The sequence below is a fragment of the Phocoena sinus genome, chromosome 15 (genome assembly GCF_008692025.1).
Source record: "Phocoena sinus isolate mPhoSin1 chromosome 15, mPhoSin1.pri, whole genome shotgun sequence".
Classification (NCBI taxonomy): Eukaryota; Metazoa; Chordata; class Mammalia; order Artiodactyla; family Phocoenidae; genus Phocoena; species Phocoena sinus.
Window position 1 is genome coordinate 66,118,791 of NC_045777.1, and position 26,154 is coordinate 66,144,944.

Consider the following 26,154-nt stretch of genomic DNA (forward strand, 5'->3'; position numbering starts at 1 on the left):
CAAAAAATAAACTCAAAATGGATTAAAGACCTAAATGTAAGACCATAAACCATAAAACTCCTAGAAGAAAACATAAGCAGAACACTCTGACATAAATCGTAGCAATATTTTTTTGATTTGTCTCCTAAGGCAAAGGAAACAAAATCAAAACTAAACAAGTGGGGCCTGATTAAACTTAAAAGCTTTTGTATATCAAAGGAAACCATGGACAAAATGATAAGATAACCTACTGAATCAGAGAAAATATTTGCAAATGATATGACTGATAAGGGGTTAATATCTAAAATACAAAAGCAGGTTATATAAATCAACAACCAAAAAACAAACAACCTGATTAAAAATGGGCAGAAGATCTGAATAGACATTTTTCCAAAGAAGAGATACAGATGGCCAACAGGCACATGAAAAGATGTTCAACATCTTTTTTTTTTTTTTTTTTTTTGCAGTACGTGGGCCTCTCACTGTTGTGGCCTCTCCCGTTGCGGAGCACAGGCTCCGGACGTGCAGGCTCAGCGGCCATGGCTTACGGGCCCAGCTGCTCCATGGCATGTGGGATCTTCCCGGACCGGAGCACGAACCCGTGTCCCCTGCATCGGCAGGCAGACTCTCAACCATTGCGCCACCAAGGAAGCCCTGTTCAACATCTTTAATCATCAGAGAAATGCAAATGAAAACCATAATGAGGTATCACCTCACACCTGTCAGAATAGTTATCATCAAAAAGACCACAAATATCTAATGTTGGTGAGGATGTGGAGAAAAAGCAACCCTCGTACACTGTTGGCAGGTATGTATATCGGTGCAGCCACTGTGGAAAACAGTATGGAGGTTCCTCAGAAAACTAAAAATAGAGTTGTCATATGATCCAGCAATCCCACTCCTGGGCACATATCTGAAAAAACAAAAACACTAATTCAAAAAGATACATGCACCCAATGTTCATAGCAGCATTATTTACAATAGCCAAGATATGGAAGCAACTTAAGTGTCCATCCACAGATGAATCATTAAAGAAGATGGACTACTCAGCCATAAAAATGAATGAAATTTTGCCATTTGCAAGAACATGGATGGGCTTGGAGGTTATTATGCTTAGTAAAATAAGTCAGACAGAAAAAGACAAATATTGCATGTTATCACTTATACGTGGAATCTAAAAATTACAACACACTAGTGGATATAACAAAAAAGAAATGGACTTATAGATATAGAAAACAAACTAGTAGTTACCAGCGGGAAGAGGGACAGGGGAGGGGCAAGACATTGTTTGGTGATTAAGAAGTACCAACTACTATGTATGTAACAAATAAGTTACAAGGATATATTGTACAACACAGGGAATATAGCCAGTATTTTATAATAACTTTAATGGAATATAATCTTTAAAAATTGTGAATCACTGCGTTTTACACCTGAAACATATAATATTGTAAATCAAATATACCTAAATTTTTAAATAAGCACAATCTCAATCTAATTATGAGAAAATATGAGGCAAACTTAAATTGAGAAGCATCCTATAACATAACTGGCCAGTCTTCATCATGTAAAAGGTTATGAAATATAAGGAAAGACTGAAGAACTGTCATAGCTTGTAGGCGACCAAAGAGATAACAACAATTAAGCACAATGTGGCATCTTGAATTGGATCCTGGATCAGAAGAAGAACATTTGTGGAAAAATGTGAAATTCAAATAAAGTGTAGTTAACAGTATAGTATCAATGTTAACTTCCTTATTATGATAATTGTACCTTCATTATATAAGATGTTAACATTAAAGAAATCTCGGTAAAGGGTATATGTGACTACATTCTTCTAGCAATTTTTCTTTAAGTCTAAAATTATTTCAAAATAAAAGGCTAAAAATGTATTCCTTGTTCCTTATCTCAAGTCCTTGTTAATCACAGCTACCATGTTCTTGCATTTTAACACTGACAGAGTAAAAAGTTATAGCCCCAAAATCAAATATGTGTGCATTCAAACCCAGTCCCCCATTTTTAGTAGTTGTGTGTATTTGAGCAGTCCTGAGACGATTCATAGCTATAGATTCAGGAAGGCAAGAGATGAGGTTACTCAGGACTCTGGGCAATAAGTTCACTTCTCATGCTGGTGCTTTCTTTCCTGGAGGAGATACTACACAAGGATAGTGAAAGGAGCTTGGGAAAGTATGTAAAATTTACAAATAAAAATACAAACATATGATATTGTATGAATTAGTGTGCTTCTAAAAATATTGCCTGTAATTTTAATTTTAGAAAATCAAATAATATTTAGCTAGAGAAAGTCTCCACTCAAGTTTCCCATGTTACTTTTTTTTTTAATCTACATCTATAATGCCTTTGGAAGAAATGGGCTGAGAAAATATGTTCATGTAGCAGAAGCTGTAAGAAGATTCACCTTCAGTTTGAATTATGTATTATCTTGAGAAAGAAATGGCATCCAATAAAAGTTCTCAAAACTAACACATCTTCTGTCATTTCCAATAGAATCCTGTAAAATTTGATTTATGTGAAATGGTTATAGAGAACTTCTCCAAGACATTTAAACCAATGGTTCTCCATGTCCTGGAGAAGTTCCCTAGTTCTGGAGACTAATGTGATCAGTTTTTTTATAGTGTATCTATGTGTTTTATGAATTCAGATTTTTGTAATATAAGTTTTCTTAAAATGGAAAAACTTCCTATCTTATTCTTTTCAGATTCTTTTTTTTTCCTGATATATATTTACATATGTCATCTAAATTCATTTTCCTCCAGGATATCCCTCCCTGTTAGGTAAAGAGGAACAGGAATTATTATCCCCATTGTGTGGATGAGGAATCTAATACTGAGGAAGAATGGGCTAATTTGCACAAGAATACCCAGGAAGTCAATGTAAGATCAAGCCAAACTATATGGACTCTTTCCACCAAACTCTATTATCTACACTCAAAAGACTTGCTGGCTCTAGACCAAAATGCTGGTCTCATTGTAACTCATGGAGGAATAATAGGGGTGGGAGCAGAAGAAATGGCCGAGGCACACCATACGCTCATTTGGCTTAAGAACTGTAGGGTAGTACTTACCTAGCAGAGAGGAGTACAGTCTCATCATTGAGAAGGCAAGGTGGATGGGAGACGTTTGGACCACAAATTTACACTGAAGGTGAATAAATTCCAGGCAGGGCTGGATAAGCCACATGAACATGTCATCGACCTAAGAGTAGAAAGTGAGATTTGACATTATTAAAAAGTGTGTTTAAGACCAAGAGCTTGGTACACCTCAAGGAGGCTGGAAATGTTGGTAAGACTGCTGATTACTTTTGAGTCTAGGTGTACTGAGGAAAGTCCACAGGCACCAAGACAGATGCGCCCAGCTTACTATTTAATGGACTGTGCAGCCCACTGGCCATTCCCCACCCCTCCCATTCCACTAAGCTGAAGCTTGGAGCCACTATGGGTCAGCTATGGGATGCATGAAATAGTTTTAGGTCCCAGCCACAGTATCTGCCTTTGTTTCTATAAAAAAAAAATGTTAGGAATTCTAAACCACTGATTTGCAAATGACTGACTGGCATTTATAAGGCAGGTCTCCTGTAGAAAGTGGCCATAGGGAATTTCAGGCTCATTTTCCCCGTATGTATGCATGTACATACTTATTGGTGGGTATGTTAATTGTTGTCTCCTGGCTCTGCTCCCCACCCAATTTAAAACAGGTAACTAATGAGAACCTACTGCATAGCACAGGGAGCTCTACTCAGCAGTCTGTGGTGACATAAATGGGAAGGAAATCCAAAAAAGATGGCATATACGTATATGTATGGATGATTCACTTTGCTCTACAGCAGAAACTGACACAGCAGTGTAGAGCAACTATACTCTAATAAAAAATATATTAAAAAATTACTTGCCTCACTTTCTCCTCTTACTGTTTTTTTCACTTTTGTTATACTTTGTGACTTTCACTGTAAATTACCTTAAGTTATTTTTTTGTAAGTAGGTAGGTCATCACTAAATAAATATACAGATACTGACTATATACAGATATGTGTGCATATATGAATGTTTAGATGTCTTTACATGTATATATGACTATACATGAGTACATAGATATGTGGTTTTCAGTCAGTAAAATTTATTGTGCATCTACTAAATGCAGTGTGGTAGGTGCTAAGGATAAATGATGAACAAGATAGACAAGGGCCCTGTCCTCGTGGTTTACAGTCTGAGGGGAAGGGAAGACAAACAAAAAATAAATAAACAAGCAAGGAGGGGCTTCCCTGGTGGCACAGTGGTTGAGAGTCTGCCTGCCGATGCAGAGGACACGGGTTCGTGCCCCGGTCTGGGAAGATCCCACATGCCGCGGAGCGGCTGAACCTGCGCGTCCGGAGCCTGTGCTCCGCAACAGTGAGAGGCCCGCGTACCGCAAAAAAAAAAAAACAAGCAAGGAAATGAACTAAGTATTTACAAATCATGAATGTACTAGCAGGAAACAAATAAAGGTATTACAATGGGAAATAACAGGAAGTTTTTAATAGGGTGGTCAGGGAAGACTTCTTGGAGAAGGAGGCCTTTATGCTGACACCTGGATGACAAAAGTGAATCATCCCTTATGAGAATGAATGGGGCAAGATTTCCGGAAAGAGGAATAAAAAATGCAAAAGCTTTGAGGTAGTAAAACCTGGGGTTTTCTAGGAATGGAAACAAGACCCAAGGGCTGGAAGTTAATGAGCTGAGGCTGAGAAGAGGGTAGGTGAGGTTGGAGAGGCAGGCTGGGTGGGATCACAATCTCAGAGGCCCGATAAGAAGTTAGACTGTACTAAGGATACTGGGAAGTTTCTGAAGGCTTCCTGTGCATGTGTAGATTGGTTTCTCACTGTGCATGTGGATATGTGTCCATGTAAATAAACATGCTATATATATATATTGTACATGTATGTAAATGTGATAGGAGAGGGGCTGTCCTACACAGTTCCCCAGACTGTTTCCACAGTGGGAAGAGAATCCACCTCGGATCTTTCTTGGCTTTTTCAGTGGGAAACTTTCCTAGGGAATCAGAAACACCATAAGAACTGGTTCTCCCTTCCTACTTCCCTTGTCTGAGTGTGTGCTAATGTAACCTGAACATTCACATCTCTTTTAGGAAGGGAAGAAGAAAATGGACACTCTGAGTAGCTGCACTAAGAGAATTTCTAACTGGTTCTGGCTCCCTAAATATAGAAGGTATGGAGTCTAGGTTACAGGGACAGGAAGTGGCAGTGAAGAGAGGAACACAGGTCTTCCTAACCTGGTCCATCTTTAGAGCAACTTCCAGAGGCATTTCTCCTAGTAGGCAATGGGGAAAGGGGTGACATTCTAGTCATCAAATAGAACGTTTCTCAAGCACCAGAATTCTCCACTGGGGAGCCAAGAAGTAATGGAGAAGGTGGAAGAGAAAGGAGAAATTGACTGCATCACCCCATCCCCACCACATGGAGTGAAAGTCAGAAAAATGGCAGGTAGCCAGGAAGCAAGATAATTAGGGACAGTCAGGGAATTTCCTGCTCCTTCTTGCCTTCTGTAATTATGAATGTGAAAATGATCCTAGAAGACCTTTGAGATGAGAGGTAGGGAGACAGGGAGGGACAAGAAGGAAAGGGACCAGAGGATCTCACCAATTCCTTGTGTTCCTCGGTGAGACTGGAAGGCAGGGTGTCCATGTATGAATCCTTCAGGGGCTTCCAACCTAGCTGATGGGGCTCCATGTAGATCATCCCACACCTGGCAAGCACAAACAGAGGACCAGCCTGGTCCACATCTGGCTCCCAAGCACGTAGGGGTGAAGTAAATGTAGGAGGTCATGGTGAGGTAAGAGGCTGGAGCTTGGGTCGGGGCACAGACCCTCACCAGCTCCAAGCCAAAGGAAAGATGCACAGATTTTGCCAGGAAAGGGTGGAGACCAGTGCTAAGAGTTGGGTCTTGAGAATCAGAGACCTGGATTCAAATCCCAGCCCCAGACCTTACTAATTGAGTGACCTTGGGCAAATTTCTTTACTGTCTCTGAACTTCTGTGTCCTTGTCTGTAAATTGAGGAATATAAAAAATATGTAGCTCATAAGGTTGTTGTAATGGTTAAATGAAAGGCCTAGCACACAGAAACCTCTTAATCAATGAAAGCTACTATTATCATTACCATAATGTTAGTACATTACCATGCACTGACATGTAACATTTTATTTAGCACTTTTTTCCCCCATTCTGTTATATCTAGGCACTCCCTCCTTTGTTACTAACACTGGCTACCATTTATTGAACACCTACTGCGTGTCAGCCATTATGCTAAGTCTTAATGGCCTTCATCTCTAAATATTCCGCTTTATGGTATACATTTTAGACATGAGGAGACTGTAGCTCAGAGAGGCTACGTGACTCGGAAGAGGTCACACAGCTAGCAAGTGGTGTGGCCAGGGTGGGAGCCCAAGTTGGTCTAACTTGCCATATGCTCTTTCTCTTCCCTTATATTGCCTTTGGGAATGTGGGCTGATTTTATTTTATTTTTTATGGACTGAAGTTACACTATTGGATTAATTCTTATCCTTGGCACAGTCATCATTAGCCCATGCATGGCCTTTCTCAGTTAATTGTTTTCAATAATGTACTAAGTGCCCATGAACCCAATACCCAGGCAGAAGCTAGGGTCTTGACAATAACCTTCATCTAACCATATAGTCTCCCTTATCCTATGCCCGTGGCTTTCCCCACCTGAGGTTAAACAGCATCTTGAATCTCATGCTCACCTGTGCTTTGATTTCTTTCCTTCTTATAGAGTTTTATAGCATATATATATATATATACACACACATACATAAATATATATATATTTACTTGTTTTTAATAATTTAAAAGGGGACACTATGCTGTATGTAATATTACAGGCTTACTTTTATACATAATATTGTTAAGATTTTAGTTTTACTAAGATTTATCTTATATAGTTGCTTGTCAGTACAGTTCATTTATTTTGAATGACATACAAATACTACGATTTGTGATCTTATTACACTTTTTAATTCGCTCCTGTTAATGGGCATTTGGGTCGTTTCTAAGTGTTTGTTATTGTAAATTATGCTACTCTGAAAATTCTGGTACATGTCTCCTATTGTACATGGGCAAAAGTTTCCTTTGGGTATATATCAATACTTACAAGCAGAATTGCTGGGTCATGAGGCATAAGAAAGATTAACTTTAGGAGATGATATCAATCTCTTTTCCAAAGTGATTGCCTGATTTTAGATTCCTACCAGCACTGTGGATTGAGGACTAACTTTACGACAAATCTGACAACAAGTAATGTAGGTGATCTGCTGGAGTTTAATCACATTTATGGATTTTTAGAGCTTTCCCTCCTGCGTAGGGTTAGTGAGGCCTCACATTCCCTCAGGGGGTCCCTGCAAGCTGACTGACCTGCTCACAGTGGCGGGGGAGGCCTGCTCCAGGTCAGCTGGCTCGAAGATCAGACTCATCTTGGAGCTCATCTGGATAATCTCTCCACTCATTAAACAAAGCTGAAAGTACAAAGCAGAGGGGTGGAGGGCAGCAAACGAATTAAATTCCATCTGCAAGTGAAAGGCATCAGTGGGGACAGAGATGGTTTGAATTCATTCAACAAATACTTCTTGAGCACCTATTCTGTGCCAGGCACTATGCTAGTTGTGCAGAATGAAACAGACAAAAATTCCTGTCCTCTTGAGGTTTGCATTCTGCTCGGAGGAGACAGACGATAAGCAAAATATATAGAATATACAGTGATGAAAGTGCTTTGGAGAAGAACAAAGTCGAAGAGGGGCTGGAGAATGCTGTGTGTGGTGAGCTGTAATATTAAATAGGGAGGTCAGAGAACCACTGACTTGCAGCCTTAGATGAAGAAACCAGAAATTATCAGACCACAGCAAGTTTCATGGTTCCTTCCTCAGTGGAAGGAATTTAATAGCATACCCCCATCCAGTTTTATTTGCTCAAGTTTCCCACAAAGACTCCTTTTGGAATCCCTCATGGACTGGCCCAGGGTTAGAATGACAAGAATATCTCCATATCCCTTCTTGGAATGGAAGGAAAGACCATTACAAGTCCTAGTGTTTAGCAGGCATAGCCCTGCAGAAAGTAGTGCAAATACACAGGACAGCCTCTGAGTATACACACCAAGTCCGTGGTGCTGCTTCTCATTTGCCAACATGGGTTAAAGTGAGATGTTTAAGTCATAAGATGGCCTGAGGCCTTGGTCTCTCAGGGGAAAAGAGGAAACTCCATTGTTCCCTGCTTCTCATCCTAAATTGTGGTTTTCAAAGTTTCTGATATATTACCTGACCCACATCACACACATCTGGAACAGGTCATTACGTGCAACCCTAGGAAGGTCACGGCTGTTATGGGACTAATACCATTAACAGTGTCATCTCTGAAAATCAAGAAAAGTGAAATAGACCCATACCTGTGACAGTAGTTTGATTTCATTCAGAGCTGTGAAGAGCCATCAGGAAATTCACTGATTATGACTCTTTATACTTCTGATCTCAAGACCAACCAATACATGTGTACAATTAGTTTATATAACATAGTCCATATCGTGTAATAAAACTTACTTCTTTTTTTATATGCTATATAATCAAAATTACGAACACGATATTATTAGTGTATGTATATAATTTGGATAATTAGGCCTTCCATTGTTGAGCATGACTCACCCTTAGTCTTGCAAAATTTAAATGCAGAAGGAAAATATATTTTGATTTGATAATGATGTATAGTCAGTGTAAGACCTATTCCTTGAAATGGTGATAAATATTATTTTATTTTATTTTAACAGTTATATAGCACTTGCTACATGCCAGGCAATATTATAATCAGTTTGCAAATATTAATTTATCTAATCTTCCTAACAACATTATGACATAGATACTGTTATTCTCATTTTACAGATGATGTAATTGAGGCATAGAGAGACTAAATAGCTTGCCTGAAGTTACATGACTGCTAAGTGGTTCAAGGACAGGATCTGAACCCAGGCTGTCTGGCTCCAGAGCCTAAGCTCTTTAGCCACTACATTTACTGTGGCAGAATGTATTTTCCAAAGACTGCTGCAACAATATCTCCTATTCCACGTACACTTTTGCAGTGTGACCTCGCCCACCTCCATCAAGAGGTAGAGTCTATTTCTCCACCCCCTTGAATCTGAGCAGGCTCTGTGACTTCTTTGATTAATAGAATTCAGAGAAAGTGATGCTGTACCAGTTCCAAGCATAACTCTTAATTTCCTGAAAACTTTCACTTCCTGCCTCTTGGAAATTAACCGTCATGTAAGAAGTGCCACTACTCCAAGACCACCAAATGATAAGCCCAAGCCATGTGGAGAGGCCTGGAGGATAAGATGCTCTTTGAGAGAAAGGCAGAGAGACAGAGACACAGAGACACAGAGAGAGTTACAGAGAGATAAACAAGACGAGGAAGAATGAGCCCCCAGACATTGAGTGAAGAATCTACCACGGATGTGGCTCCTCTAGCCCTAGCTGCCCCAGCTGACATCATGAGGATTAGCTGAACCCACCTGAGCCCTTCCAAAATTTATAATCCACAGTGTCATGAGCAAAGTTAGGCCACTAAGTATTAAGGTAGTTTGCAATACAGCAACAGATAACCAAAACACATCTCATATATTAGGCACTATGTATGGACTATCTTATTTCATTATCAACACCCTTATTTATTACTACCTCTTTACACATGAAGAAACTGGTTCAGAGAAGTTATGTGACTTGCCCAATATAACAGCTCAGTTGTAGAGCTAGTAGGCCAATTTGATGCCAGCACCAAGGCTTTTAACCACTATACAACAGTGTCTCTAAACACACATAACTTACCCACTACAAGTACAAACAAAAGCATAATTCATGAATTGATAACTGTTACTTTCTTGTGGGGCATTTATTCTTAGTGTAATAAATGTATATATCATATAGGTTTTTTTAAACGTTTTTATTGGAGTATAATTGCTTTACAATGGTGTGTTAGTTTCTGCTTTATAACAAAGTGAATCAGTTATACATATACATATATCCCCATATCTCTTCCCTCTTGCATCTCCCTCCTTCCCACCCTCCCTATCCCACCCTTCTAGGTGGTCACAAAGCACGGAGCCGATCTCCCTGTGCTATGTGACTGCTTCCCACTAGCTATCTATTTTACATTTGGTAGTGTATATATGTCTATATATACACTACCACTCTCTCACTTTGTCCCAGTTTACCCTTCCCCCTCCCCGTGTCCTCAAGTCCATTCTCTAATAGGTCTGCATCTTTATTCCCATCTTGCCCCTAGGTTCTTCATGACCCTTTTTTTTTTTTTTTAGATTCCATATATATGTGTTAGCATACAGTATTTGTTTTTCTCTTTCAGACTTACTTCATTCTGTATGACAGACTCTAGGTCCATCCACCTCACTACAAATAACTCAATTTCGTTTCTTTTTATGGCTGAGTAATATTCCATTGTTATATAGTTTTGATCAATCACTAACTTCAGTAAAAGAGTTTATTGCACACCCACGTAAAAGTGATATCAGACAGGTACCTTTTTATTGTCATCCAGAACAGTGTTCATATTTTCAATCCAAACAGCATCCACTGGCCCATCAAATATAATCCACTTGCGGTCATCAGACGAAGTAGATGCTTGCTCCCGGAAAGCATTGGCAAGGACACCATCTGTCCACTCATGGCTCACTTGGTCAAAGCACCCATACAGCTGCCCCATGGTGATAGCCTTGGGGTTAATGATCTTATACTCCACAGCAAATTCCTCCATCTGGTTGGCTGGGCAAGAAGGTCCAACACAAGTTACAAAAGTTCTGGTGACACCAGAACATTAGGACAAGAAATAATGCCATCTAAAAGACCAAACAACTTTTATCAATATGCCATCCAAGGATAGTCCTTAAAAATTTGTACTCAGTCTGTATAAAAACTGGGATAACTGGATAGGCAAAGCCTTCAAGTTGTTAGGTTATTATAGCTATTAGTTTCTCACCATATTGTTTTCTGAGGCTCATTTCAAACAAGTCAAATGTGCCAGTCAGATCTAAAGAAGTCTGCCTGGGCCTAAAAGAACTCAGGCAGTAAAGGAGAGAGATGCCATATAATCAGGTCTCTTTATGTACCTGGCTACCCTAGAACCTTGGCTTTGACTTGAGATGAGGAAACAGCTGACAGGTAAAAGATTCTGGAAAATGATGGTTACTTTCCTTTTGTCTATCTGAAGGGCTAGCTTAGCCCTGAAACCTCTTCTTTAGCTGCCCAATAAGTGTCCCCTGAGAAATGGAGCACCAGGACCCAACCAGAATACACAGGCTGATGGATGGTACATTGTATGTATTTAATAACAGAAAATAACCACACTTTTACATGATCCTTCAAAGTAAGGAAAAACTGGAGTGCCTGAGCCATAAACTAAATAAAGAATCATTTCTGCAGAATTCTGAGGCAAAGACAACGGGGTAACCTCCTTTCTCTTCATTTAGTTTCCTAAATTATATTCAATGCCAAAATTATTATTTAAGTTTGAAATGCCCAAGTTATTAAATAACAAGTTATTAAGGCCAAGTTGGTGCCCAAAACAAAAAACTCAAAAATTCCACAGTAACTCAGTCAGCAGTAACTCAATGTTATTAGAAAAAAATATTAAAATGAATCATACTGGAAGGGATCCTGTAAACACAGGCACAGCAAGGCACGGCTTTTCAAAACCACAGCCTTGTGTTTTATAAAAGAAAAAAACCTCAAAACTGTTTCTCTGGCAATAAACATGGCTTTTATTTGTTGAGCTAGGTTATTTACCTGCATAATCTCATTTAATTATCACAACAATCCCATTTTACAGCTGGGAAAACAGAAGCAAAGAGAGTTTTAGTCATTTGCCCAAGGTCTGGGTTTCATTCAAGAGTCTGAGGTCTTATCTTTTACATTAAATTGAAGGAAGGAAAAAAGGAAAGGAGGGAGGGAAGGAGGGAGGCAGTGTGGATGGGAGGGCGGGAGAATGGGAGGGAGAAAAAAAGGAAAGGAGAGGGAGAGAAGGGATGGAAAGAAAAAAAAGGAAAAGAAAAGAAACCATGCAATGATCTGCTTTTAGAACAGTTTTGTTTAGGCAAGTGGCAGGAGTTTCCCTCTCATTGGGAAAACTTTGGAGAAGCCACTGTTCAGCATTTGAGAAAATTCCTCCAGCTTTAGTGATGCACATAAAATCCCCTGTTAGAAGCTCTCTCCCTCTTTATTCTCTGCCTGCAGACCTCTGTGTGCCATGTTCTATTCCTGGCTCTAATGTCACAAATCAGGGATGGTAAAGTTAACAGCCTGGCATCATCTCTATGGGGCCAGTCAACTGAGTGGGGATTCCTGTCCTCCCTGGAAGCCAGGGATACAAGTTTTACCTTCGTGTAAATCACCCAGAGCTGCAGCCAACACTTTATAAGCACAGGTCTTGCCACCCATGGGGTCTCCGACAATCATATAGCCATGTCTTACCAGCATCATCTCGTAGATCTGGGAGGAGACATCATATAAGAAGTTAATCATTGCAGACCTCCCAGAACTGCAATTAGTCAGATGTCTACAAGGAACAAGGACTGCAGTCCTTTATTTGTCATCTATTGTTTAAATATCTTTTGGATGAATAACTATATGTGTGCATCTCAGATTATTTAAGGGATGGGAAATACTATTTGCTCTGCACCTATCTATGTGCTAAGCAGCAGTGACTTACCTAAGTTATTTCATTTAATCCACTCAGGTATCATTAACTACTTTTAAATGGTGGGAACACTGAGCCCAAGAGAGGCTAGCTAACTTGCCCAAGCTCATCAGTGGTGGAACCGGGACTTGACCACAGGGCTCTCTGACTTCAATGCCACTAATCTTTTCATTGCACCATTTCCACTTGCTTTTAAAGAGGAAAAGGAAACAATGGTCATTTTAGCCAACTGCATTTCTATTGGAAATTTCCTTTCTCAAGGCCTAAATGCTATTCTGACTTGATTGGAACTCTCAATAGATTAAAATGTATTTTCTGAGCCAGGGGCGATGCTGTAAAATATAAAATGAACTTCCATGTAATTTTAGCCCCTACCCTTGAGAATCAACAGCTAAGTGGAAGCTCATTTTTTGAATTTTCTAATTGTTTTGTCTGTGACAAGCGGTCCACGACAGTTGAAATGCAAATGGTTTGGTCATTTATATTAATGTGAAATGTTTTCTCTCTCCTTTTAAACTGTGAGTCTCTCAGCAAAAGGGAATATGTGAAGCTTTTTATTTTAAGGATTGTTTGCATTATTTTTCACCTTGGAAGAGAGTTATACAGAGGGTGTAAATTAGGACAATGGGGGTGGTACAGGTACTGACAAAAGTGAGCCACCAAATATTTGTTAAACACCTATTATGTGCCAGATACTGTTCTAAGTTCTACAGACAGAGAGGACAAAACAACAAAATCCCCAACCATCGAGTAAGGTTTACATTCAAGTAGACTGCAAAGACATTTCAGATTGAATAAAGATAAATGGAGTTGACTGTGCATTAGAAAAAAGAGAGAAAGGCACTTATGATTCAATAGCCTCTCACCTTCCCCCTCACATAACTTTAAATGGATTGTCAAGGTATCAATATACAAAAGGGAAGGTAGCTCCATATATTTTGCTTTGGAAAATTGGTACTAAACTATATAAAAGTTCATCTGTAGGTCTGTAAATTACTTTGGAATACATAAAAAAGTAAGATAAGTTGATGGATGGATGGATGGATAGGTAAATGATAAAGCAAGTATTATAAAATGTTAATTATAAAATCTAGGTGGGGGGTACATGGGTATTATCAGTAAAATTCTTTCAATTTTCCTGCATGTTTAAATTTTTTATTATAAAATTTTGGAAATAAAAGCTCATGCCTAGTTTAAAAAAGTCCATCTATAAAAAAAAAAAAAAAAAAAAAAAAAAAAAAAAGTCCATCTATGAAATCCCAACGAATAGATTGGGATTCAATATTGAGTTAAATGAATTGTGTCAAGACTAGCACATTTGATGAACAGTTGGGAAAAAATTTTTATTCCTAAAAATTTTTATTCTGATCTCAGAATCTGGAGACCTGGGTCCTACCTTGACCTTTAATTCTAAATAACAATATGATTTTGGGAAATGATGATATTTCTGATGTTCGTGGAGATGGTGAGGTTGATTTTGATATGGTAATCAGGCACTATATCTAGCACTTTATGTACTTCTTGTCTCAAAATTACTCTGTGGGGAAGGTTTTATTCCCTCCATTTTACAGTTGAAGAAACTAGGGCTCAGAATGGTGAACGAACTTGCCTAAAATCTCACAGCAAAAAACTGATGGGGATGAGATTTGAAACTAGGTTTATATGAATCCAAATCTGTTCCCTCTCTGGATGCCAGTGTTCTTAAGGAGCCAGGAGCAGATGGCATTTAAGGTCCCTTGTAGTTCTGTCCTGTGATTCTGTAGAAAAAGTGCATTTGGGGCTTATTTTATTCAACTTATGACTTTAAGTCAGTTTTACATAGAAAGTGATCCTAGGGAAGGATCCCTGAAATTAGTGTGAAGTTTCACTAAGGTTCTCCAGGGTCAAGACTGTAGAAACATTTCTTTCACCTATTGGTAACAGCACCCTGATTTTCCCTGAGGAACCACCAGTTCATGGTCCAGTCCACACGACTTGGGTGGCTCTGACTCCACCTCCACTTCTGGCAGAGGTGGGGCGGTTATAGTCTACTTCTTATCTCTGTAATTGGTTCAGGGATGGTCACGTGACTTTATGAGCACCATTCAAAGCTAATCCTGAGACTTTTGCTGAGGACACTCCAAGAATGATGCTCTTTTTCCTTCTGGGCTTGAACATGGGACAATCTAAGTGTGAGGCTACTGGGGGCCCAACTGAAAATGAATTTTTCATGCAGAGAGAGGCAGAATCCAGAAATGAGGACAGGCAGGTTCCTAATGACATTATCTAAAAACCTGTATCCCCCTATGCCTGAAACCAACATATTTCTGTACTTTCCAAGTTAGGTAAGTGAGTAAATTCCCTTTTGTTGACTAAGACAGTTTGAATTGGATTTCTGTCACTGGGAACCAAAAAAGTTGGTTTTTGACTAATTCAAAGCCCAATGCCCTGAAAGGTTCTGTTTCATCCCCAAATGATGAAAAAGAAACCCCAGGGAAGATGGTCATAGGAAAAATATTGGATTTTAAAAGTCAGCTCCCGGAAATGAAAACTGAAGGCACAACAGATTGTTGAGTGTCTTCATCTCTAATCAGGCATCTCCAATTGCTGTCAGTTCAGTTCCAATCTACCATAGTTCTTTCTAATTCCTGACCTCAGCAAACAGTAAACAGGTACATTCCCACATGGGTACAAGGAATCAACCTGGATAATTTTTCCAATAAACCAAGGTACTGGCTGGAGTTTCATCTTTTTGATGTTCTCATTCAGCACTTCCATAAAAACTTCGTAGTCTGGCTTTGGAAGAACAACACCAGGAAACAAATCTGATATAATTCCCTGTTAACAAAAATTCAAGATGTGAAAAAGATGAATTATCAGATACATAACCTCAACATTTTTCTAAAATGAGATCTACAGGTAGCAGGAATCCTTGGAAAATTCCAAACCTCATTTTTCCTGTACCGAAACTTAACTACAATTACAAATTCTAACAATATCTGTTAAACATGATTTTCCTTCCCCAGAATTTTAAAAGTCAGCAAATATTTAATAAGTCTGTGCTGTCTTTCAGTCATTATACTAGCAATGAACAAGACAGTCAAGATTTCTGTCTTAAAGAGCTTACAGCCTAGTTAGGAAGATAGGCATTAAAATAATTCCAAAAGAAAACTAATTACATTTGATATAAACAATTACTCACACTCAACAGCAAATATCCTAGCAGTGAAACTATTTTTATTAAAGTCAGGAATTAGGGATATTGCTATTACCATTATTATTTAACATTTGGGGGAGGGTATCTGGCAATAGGTATGCTGGCTAGAGAATGGAGGGGGTGTCAGGAGATGGAAGAGGTGCCGAAAAAATTTTTCATCTTTGGATGTCGAGTCTCAGTGCTTAGCCAAGGTCCCAAACCACTACATACCTGAAATAGAGGGACATCTTGAGCCAAGAACTTGGCCAGGTTGACATCAAGCAAGGCCCGGAGCAGCAGGACACTCTCATTCTCCTCTGGATACTTCAGCTTCAGGTTGCCAGCGGCAGTGAGCACAGACTTGACAGCACGCATGCCATAGTCATAGTGATGCTGGGAGGAAAGTTGCTCTGAACACAGGCGGTAGGTTGCAACAATCTTCTGGGCAAGACTGGGAGAGCAAAGACATGTCTGCAGACCCTCTAGAGAGGACCATGTCCTGCTCAGCAGACATTCCCAACATGCTTGTGCCCTGTCCCTTCAGAAGCCAGGCCTGCCCACGAACGTGATGGAGAAACCCTATCATCTGAAGGCCTCTTCACAGAGTTACCATAATGAGCTAAGCAAGCACTGTAACTTCCTTTCAAAGGCAGGATGAAAACCAGCAAAGCACATACATATGTATAACATATACTGTATGAGAAGCTATATGTGTCTATACTTTTATCTGTATATATGAATGTATGTGTACGCCACACACACACACACACACACACACACACACACACACACACACACACCACACACGGGAAGATTACATCAAACGATTAACAATGTTAATGCCTAAAGCATAGGACTAAGGGTCACAAAGGGGACACTCATTTTTGCATTTCTGTAACATTACAATTTTTTTCAATATCCATGGTTTACTTTTTTAATTTAAGAAAACCAATTCAAAATTTAACATACTCAGCACACAATACACGTATGCTCATGTGCACTGCCATATCTTATTTTTCCTGGGCACACGGGGGGGACCACATTTCCTAGCCTCCCACACAGGTACGGGTGGCCGCATCACTGAGTCCTAGCCAGTGGCATATGAATGAAAGGGAAGTGTGCCACTTTGAGGGCTGGTCCATAAAAACCTCCTCCATAAGATCCTCTATGCTCATGTGTTGTAGCTGTGAGATATAAGTAACCTGGGTCCCTGGGGAAGAACTCCTCTGATCACAAACACCCATTTTAGATTTCTAGGGAGTGAAAAATAAACTTTTGCTATGCTAACCCACTGGAATTTGGAGGTCAGGTTTACCCTAACTAATGTACTTATGCACATTCCCCTTGCAGGGCTCCTCTCTAACAAGACTGATTTACTTTAAAAGCAAAGACTGTGTTGCTCATCAGCACCTAGCACAGGGCTGGGCCTAAGGTAGGTGGTTTGCCAATTGAATAAATAAATGAATTGAACAGGCAAATCAATGTAACCCAGGTCTCCTATAGAAAAAATAAACCTCTTATGACTGAGGCAGCCTCTCAGCCTAGGAAGGATGGCACATTCTGTTGAGAATATCTGCAGCCCCTTGCATTAACAGCAAGGACCTCCAGGCCACAAAGACACTGTGGGCCTTGTGGAGATAACGGCAGTAACAAAAAATCAATTGATTATGGGCAAGACAATATAAAAAGACAAATGTAAAATTTGAAATAGATCAATAAAAGGCATTTTACAATAAATATTCACAACTCTGGGTGCATGTGATAAAGACACTGATGCTTGTGTATGTCTCCGTCTTAGAAAACTGGGTAATACTTGAATGAGAGATAACCAAGTTGATTTGAATAAATAAATATTATATTGATAACAATGTTAATTCTAAATTATATTAATTTTTCCTCTTCAATCTTGGAATAACTTGTTTTTCAGTCTCGCCTTAAGTTATTTAGGAGTGTGTGTGTGTGTGTGTGTGTGTGTGTGTGTGTGTGTTAGAGTGAAGGGTAGAGAATAGATGAGCGATTCTTCCTTAGAAGAAGTCCAGGTATATACAAATAGAGTGGAGGCCCTTTCTTGGTAATCTGAGCCATTTCCTAGTCAGGGATGGGGTCAGGACCAAGACCAGGGCTATGTGCTTTCAGATCAACTTGTGAGTAAAAGCAGTTTCTCAAGTTTCTCTCTTTTTTTTCCAATGGACAATTTACCTTGAATCCACCCCACAAAAAGCCACTCTGTCACTCTTTCTTTAGAACGCACTAGAAAGCCAATACAACATACCTTCTGGAGTCTAGAAACCCCATAGAGTAGAGGGAGATTTCTCCAATGAGGGCATAATCTGGCACCATCATGGCCACTGTCCGAAACAAGGCCTGGAAAAGAAACAGCCCTCTAAAAATAAGATTTCATGTAAAGAACCTGAACACATAAGGTGAAAATGGGGGAAGGTACATCTACAGAGGCAAAGAGAAGTAACATGATCATTCAGACCACCCAGTGACAATCAAGGAAAGGAGGGCTGGAGGACAAATCAGTGCAGAAGGACTGTCTTTACTGGACAGATCCACTGCTCCATGAACCTCCCCACTAGCCTTGTCCAGGTACATGTGTCACATTGGGTCCCTCAGTGGTTGTGTGGAAGGCCTTAGGTGCTGGTATCCTAGCAACACCTCATCTTCCTATGCCAAATGAGCATCATTCAACTATTGGAGCTTTCCGGAGTTCAGTGTAGACAGTAGAAGTCATTCAGGGATGCAGGATAATTATGTATCAGGAGAATCCCGGAGTCAGACAAATCTTGATTTGAGTCCTTGTTCTGTTAGCTACTAACTGGGTAAGTTATGTAACCCCTCCAGACCTCAGGTCTTTCATCTCAAAATGTACTAACAACTGTGCCCTCTTCATAGTTATCATGAGAACAAATGATCCTATGTAAGTGAAGTGCTTAAAAAGGTGTGTGGCACATAGTGAGGGCTCAATAAACATCAGCTATTGTTTCTAATATCTTAGATCTTAGAGGATAAGTGACTTGCCCAAGTCATGCAGTTAGAGGTAGAGCCAGGGCTAGAATCCAGGCTTCCTGACACCAACCCTGGGTACCTTCTACTATGCCACACTGTCTCATGAAAGTTGTTTGTGCAGATCTAACATGGTTGTTGGCTGGGAGGGGTGCAGGGGGGAGTTACATCAACTGGGCACTCTAAAATGAGAAATGTGGGTCCAAACTCTACTTTGGTGTCCCTGGCCTATGCTGACCTAGAGAGGAAGAGTCACCCTTAGGGATCTCTTTGACTTCTTTTCCATTCCCAAGGAGGAGGAGGAGTGGCTTGTCTGAATTAGATTTCAGGGAACTAATCAGAATGTGCTTCTAGCAGATGGAGCGTCATGTACTAAAGTCAGTGAATGTCGGTTTTGTCCAGGTCTCTCTTACGTCTTTCACGTAAGGGAATGGAGCAATAACTTGAAAGGAAATCCATAAAGAAGCAGGCCTAGAATTTTCCCTCTGGTTGCTCTTTTCATGCAGTTGGGGTGCTAGGTGCTCTTCTCACAGGTGAAGACCCATTCATCTTGCACTCTGTGTTTTTTCCTTCCATGAGAGCAGCATGCTAAGGTCATCTAGTGCCTGTTCCCTTAAGATGGCCTAGTTAGAATTCTCTCTCTCCCCCTTCAGAGGCACTTGCCTCCTCCCACTAGCAGCAGGGCCAATGCTTATTGCCACAGCTGTAGCTCAGGCCAGCTCAGCAGTAGGTACCAGGGACATAGAAGCTCTCTTGTTATCTCTCTAGCTGGTTGGAACAGGCCTGCTTTGGTGTGGACACCACTTAGGCCTAACCAGCTTAGCTCCACGTGCTCTAGTCTTGGTCTACCAGCGTTCTCTGTGTTGAACTTTGATGCTCTCTTATAAGCAGATCTGTTTTATTTGGCCAACAGTGATTTTTTTTTTTTTTTTTTTTGCATTGAGACAGGATCTAAAAATAAGATTTCATGTAAAAATCCAAATTTCTGGCTTTTCCTGAAAAATGAGAAGATCTGACAATTCCTGCTTGGCAACAGTAGGCTGGGGCTAAGTAGGGCCTGCTGCCTCTAGATGGGGCATTTGTCAGAGTCCCTACCAGGCCCAGCTGGCTTTTCTCATTTATATTAATTGTCTGACCCCTGTAGACAACAGAAATAGTGATACTTCTTCCAGTGATCATTGTTGCCTCTTTGCCATTGGTTACTATGTATATATTTCCTCCCATGTCATGAGACCTAGTTGCGGAGATGGTTGAGTTCTGAAGCCAAGTAATGTCTTTACTTCTCACAGCTGAAAAATGTCAACTGGTCCCATTATTTGGCTTCTCTGTGAGACCCTCGGGTACTTCCGAAGGTTTCTATACCATAAAGTACACCCAATAGTTACACACTCAGTATTTACCTTGAGGTTATCTGGCAGCTCAGCCCTGCCAGCATACCCAGGGTTCATGGTGATGAAGACAGCACAGGTTGGGTTCAGAGAGAGCTCAGTGCCTTCAAAGATGAACACCTTTAGCTTCCGGATGATGGCTTGTTGAATGCTGAGAATCTGCTGAGCTACCACAGATAGCACTTCTATCTGGAGTGAGAATGGCTGGTTGATTTGAGCTCCTGCTTCTGACAGCCACCAACCCCACTATGCCAAAGTACCCTTCACTTAGCAAAGAAAGAACCCCATCACCTGAGAATAAGACCTTCACATTCAAAATTAGGAGCATGATTTAGGGTTTTGGTAAAGGAAAAGAAAATTGGTGTGTATATGCATGCATACATGTGCATACGTGTGTGTGTGTAAGTAGTTTCCATAGTATCTTATCTTTGTTTTACCTTTGTTCCAGCACCTAGCACAATGCTTCACCCATAGTATGTGTTTATTGGTTCAAGTTGCATGTTTACATTTCCTAATCTCGATGCCCTACCCAAATAGAATTAACCACCCCCTCTTTTGTGATGACTCCTCTGTACCACTGTTATAGACTTCTCTCATATTCTATTTGTATCGTTTAATTTTTATTTCCCTTTGCTAGACTGTAACAGTCTAGAGGGCAAAACCATTTTTTGCTCATCTTTGTATCATGAACACATGCAGAGTATCTGACATAGAGTAGCTGCTCAATAAATTTTTGAATGAGCGAGTGAGGGAATCAATTTGGTGAGAATGTTTATGTGTGTAAAATATGCATTTTGTCTCCTTGGGGCTGTTTTTGTTTGGTTCATTGAGTACTTACTCTGTGCAAAGGCCCTTAGAGGAGACATAAATCCCTGTCACTGAGGAACTGAGAGCCCAGAAAAAAGTCCCTGCATGTCCAAACCCTCCATTCAGTAGCCCAGTAGCAGAGTTACCTCAATCCTGTTGAACTCATCAAAGCAGGCCCATGCTCCAGCCTGGGCCAGCCCTTTGAAGAACTTCCCCATGGCTTTGTAATCTAGACCATCTGAGCAGTTGAAGACCACACACTAGAGAGAGGGAGGATGTGGGCACCATTCAGGATGGGTTTCCTCCCATCTGAATCACCCTGCACCATGAAACAGAGGTGGGGGCTCCCCTCTTCCTGTTTCACTGAAGGAGGTGGAGCCCCACTCTGCCTGTTACTCTGAGCCATCTTGAACTTCATGCCAATTCCCCTGGACAGGGGTCCAGAGAGGGTTGGGAAAAAGAGTGTGCGGATGGACAGCATTTCCCTACCTGCTTGGCCAAAGCTCTGGCTAGATCTTTGGTGGTTTCTGTCTTGCCTGTCCCAGCTGGACCCTCTGGGGCTCCTCCAAGGTTCAGCTTCAAAGCCCCCATCAGTGTCCTAAGGAGAAGAGAATAAGAACTCAGTGCCAAGTCCTAAGGCACAGGAAAGAAATTTGCTTTTGGTTTATTTTGTTTTGACTCAGACAAGTAATTAAATATTTTTCCCTGATTATATGAGCAATACATCATCATTGTAAAAAGTTCTATTTTACTCAGTGTTGTAACCTCGGCACCTGGTACATGGGTGACACCTATAAGCATTTGTTTGAATGAATGATTGAATGGATAAATGAATATATACTTACTAAATGAATCAAAGAAAAGTAAAAAATCCTCATAAACTCCACATTCCAAAGATCACCAATGCCAATGGAATGATGGAAAATAAATATATTTCTCCCACTAGGTTATGAACTCTTGAGTTCAGGACCCATATTTGATTCAGTTCCATATGGCAGGCACAAGATAAATGCTAGAAATGAATGATGTGCTAACTGTGGTTCCACAGCCCCTTGTATGGGCCTCTATAATTTCAGTTAACACACTTTCTTGTTATCACCTGAGGGTGTGTCTCTTCCCCACCCCATTAGGTTGAGAGTTCCTGGAGGTCATACATCATGCACAGGAAAGTTCAAGAAATGGTTGTTGAACAATGAGTGGAATAGATAAATGAATGAAGAACAGAAATCATAGAACATAGAAAACAAGTGACTGAGGACTCTGAAATTTAAAAAATACTCAGGTACTATTTTTATAATTAAAAAAATTCCACTCTAAGGAATGTATAAAATCAAAGAAAAATCTAAACATCACAAAGTTGACAAGTTCACAAAGTCCAGATTTCTGAAGTTATAAGTTCCAAGCAAAGTAGCAAAACACTTGCTGAGCACAGAATGGCCATACCTCTTCATCAGACTGGGTGGCAGAGCTCCGAAACTCCTTGCCTGGGTCCTTTACTTGGCCCCTTTTCTATCTCTGGCCATGGGATCTCCAGGCACCATCTTGATTCCTGCCACTGGAGACCTTTCTACTTAAGCACTGTGCCACTTTCAAGGAGAGGCATCAACGTGCTAATTGTTGGTTTGAACACATTAATTTGCATTAGATTAGGACTCCTACTGGGTTCTCATTTCTGGCCTAAGGCCCAGTTTCCATACCCATCTGCGGGACCATGGTGACAAAGGGAAAAATTCTAAAATCTGAGAAACTAAAATATAGACGGTGAAGGTAACAAACTCAAGATGCTCTAACCCTCTTCCCCAGGTTTTCCTTTTGGAATTCTCTATTCACCCTTCAGGTCTGGGGGAGCCCCAGAGTTTACCTGTAGCAGCGGTCAGTGAGGGGCGTAATCACCAGCCGGGGGGAGTTTCCCAGGTACTCATAGCCGTATAAGGCTTCTGTAGTGATCATCTTCACCTGTACATCCTTGGCATCCCAGTAGTAGCGCAGTTGGGAGATCCACTGGAAATCATTCAGATCACAGACACTGTCTTCAGATAACTTGGCGACCACATCACGAGCTGTGTGGGGACACAGACGTGGAAACACACACTTGCAGAGCCATCAGCATCCTCCCGTCTTCGTGGATTCCTCAGAAGGGTCTGACTGAGGAGGTCATCAAGGCCACCCCTCACTATCGCGACAATTTTAGGCTCAACTATCCTCCTCGCCCATCCCCAAACTTCAAGCAACATCTGTATTTATGTATTACATAAATTTATAGTATTAGCTACTGTTATCATTCCCAAACTCTTGGGAGGCTGAACCAGAGGGGTTTGCAATATGTAGTTGCCCCAAATGCTATCTTATCCCCAGTGTGACCCTTTTGGCCCTGTTCCAGGCCTCTAGATATCTTAAGAGAACACGATCTGCTTTGCCTGATACAGTTAGCAAGGGCAGGGGTCCCATGAATCTTTGTTAGATGTATTCTTTCCATGAAGGGGGGTGTCTGAGAAACTAACTAGGAGATATATTTCTAGGTTTTCTCCTTTCTGTCATGGGATTGTGAGCCTAATTTAATTTTCTCACAGTGATGGGAGCCCTGAAGTTGATGAGTGGACATAGTTTATGAGAATAATTCATTATTTTTTAGGTAACTCACAGGGCAAGTGCTATTGTGATCTTAGAACTAGTAGAGCAGCTTGAAATCAGGATCTCAGAAATATAACTTTGCAAAGGGACACTTCTGTAAGTCTACTGCCTCTCTGTGAGAGAAATCTTTATTACAGTAAAATCCAAAACCCTTCAGAAAAGAGTCCTTGCAGAAGATTACACCAACAGCTCTTCCATTCACCCCAAGGAGTTTAATTCCACACCAGATTCCTGGGAGAACCCAGAGAGTGGTGGCAGGAGCAGGGTATGTGTGAGAGATCCAAGAGGAAGGTGAATCTCAAGGCACTCGGTTGTGGATACCTTCCCTATGCAGTGTATGTTCGTGTGTTTGTGCATGAATGTGTGTGTGTGTGCGTGTGTGTAAACCCAACCACTCTGAGGTATCCTGGGCAGTAACCATGCTTGCACTTATTACTCCTATCAGTTAAATATGTAGCCAGATGAAGATCACATTCTCCCTTCTCTCCTCTGGATTTTATCCTAGTCTATCCAAATGAAATCAGATTGAAATGAGCATCAGGGATTGAAATGAGCATCAGGGAGTTCCCTGGTGGCCTAGTGGTTAGGATTCCAGGCTTTCACTCCCGTGGCCCAGGTTCAATCCCTGGTCAGGGAACTGAGGTCCCACAAGCCATGTGGCCAAAAAAGAAATGAGCATCAGCCTCACAGAGAGTAAGATGCATGAACTGCCAGTAGGAAGCTGGGTATGTAAACAAAAGAGACACTGTTCCCAGGCAACAAGTTTGGTCCAGCCCTAGTTTCCTTGGTGATGATGGCGTGACGGTGTGGGGGTTGTTTGCTCTACATAAAGACCCTGGTTCTTCTTCCTCCTTTCCTCCTTCTCTCCTTCTCTCTCTCTCTCTTTTCTAGGAAGAGCTGGAAGGCATCCTCTCTTACCCATTCCCTCCCTGCATCACTGCCCATTTCCAGTCTCTGGGTTTGGAATCAGACGTAAGTTCAAATTATAAAAGCATCTCTGCTACTTACTAGCTGTGTGCCTCTCAGCAAGTTATTTGCCTCTATAAACCTCAGGCTCTTAATCTGTGAAATGTGTATAAAAATAAGACAATGTATGTCAAGCACTTAACACAAAGCTTGGCACCAAGTAAGTATTCAAAAATGTTCATTAAGATCAGTACAGGGAAATCGATCCGAGTTGGTAAATCTCAGAAACGTTGGGGATGGGAGGGGAAAACATAAGATGGAGATACACAGAAGCACTGACTCCTCTCCTTACCCCCTCACTTACTTTCAGTTGCAGAAGCCTCTTCCTAATGAGAAAAGGGACCTGAGTCATTCCATCCAGAAGGGAGAGAGGCAAGCCTGGCAGCTCTTACTGGACAGTAGTAATGTGAGGGAAACCTCCTTGCTTACCGTGGACATCAATGACTGTGAGGGCCCCAAGGGTGAGTCGAGCCCCACTGCTCAGTTTTCCTCGCACCAGCTGGACAATCTGTGCAATCTGATCATTGCTCTTTTTCAGAAAATCCTAGCAGGGGAGTAAGATGGAATAATGGGTTAAACTGGATTCTCTTCTGGTAATCCCTTTTCTGGAATGACACCATCCACAACCCCATGGTCCAAACCAGACTCCTGGATGTCATCCCTCAAGCTCCCTTTCCCTCACCCCTAGTCATTAACATTGAGACAAATTTCAAATGCATTACGCTAACTGAAAGAATTCAGATTTGAAAGCCTAGATACTATATGATTCCATTTTATAATATTGTGGAAAAGACAAAACTATAGGGACAGAAAACAAAATGGTAGTTGTCAGAGGCTGAGAATAGGGGAAAGGGTTGACTACAAAGGGCATGAGGAAAGTTTTAGGGTGTTTGGAACTATGTCTTGAATGTGATGGTGGTTACACGACTGTATGTGCTTGTCAAAATTCAGAGATGCACACTAAAGGGCTTCCCTGGTGGCGCAGTGGTTGAGAGTCCACCTGCCGTTGCCGGGGACACAGGTTTGTGCCCCGGTCTGGGAAGATCCCACATGCCGCGGAGCGGCTGGGCCCGTGAGCCATGGCCACTGAGCCTGTGATCCGCAACAGGAGAGACCACAACAGTGAGAGGCCCGCGTACCGCAAAAAAAGAAAGAAATGCACACTAAAAAGGGTGAATTTTACTATATATAAATTAGGTAGTAAACCAGAATTAACAAAAAAACCTGAAACTCAGATTAAAATAGACAAAGGAGATATGAAAACTAAATGCATGCAAACATGTAATCCTGGATTGGATCCTGAACCAGGATGAGTATAAAAGGTTTATAGAATAGATAATAATATTGTATCAATGTTGATTTCCTGATTTGGATAATTGTACTGTGGTTATGTAAGATGTTAATATGTGGGGAATCTGGATGAAGGG

General features: G+C 40.8%; 1 protein-coding gene across 1 annotated transcript in view; it reads right to left on the reverse strand.

Annotated features, from left to right (window-relative positions):
* DNAH3 (dynein axonemal heavy chain 3) overlaps positions 1-26,154 on the reverse strand; it is a 193,652-nt gene that overhangs the window by 83,188 nt on the left and 84,310 nt on the right. Inside the window, exons 27-39 of the mRNA XM_032605510.1 lie at positions 25,157-25,271; positions 22,992-23,190; positions 21,620-21,728; positions 21,277-21,390; positions 20,336-20,512; positions 18,199-18,290; positions 16,158-16,377; positions 15,434-15,568; positions 12,432-12,543; positions 10,580-10,821; positions 7,421-7,521; positions 5,632-5,737; positions 3,065-3,194 (exon numbers count right to left, since the gene is read on the reverse strand). Of these exons, the coding sequence (XP_032461401.1) occupies positions 3,065-3,194; positions 5,632-5,737; positions 7,421-7,521; positions 10,580-10,821; positions 12,432-12,543; positions 15,434-15,568; positions 16,158-16,377; positions 18,199-18,290; positions 20,336-20,512; positions 21,277-21,390; positions 21,620-21,728; positions 22,992-23,190; positions 25,157-25,271 (1,852 nt within the window). The remainder of the gene's footprint in view (positions 1-3,064; positions 3,195-5,631; positions 5,738-7,420; positions 7,522-10,579; positions 10,822-12,431; positions 12,544-15,433; positions 15,569-16,157; positions 16,378-18,198; positions 18,291-20,335; positions 20,513-21,276; positions 21,391-21,619; positions 21,729-22,991; positions 23,191-25,156; positions 25,272-26,154) is intronic.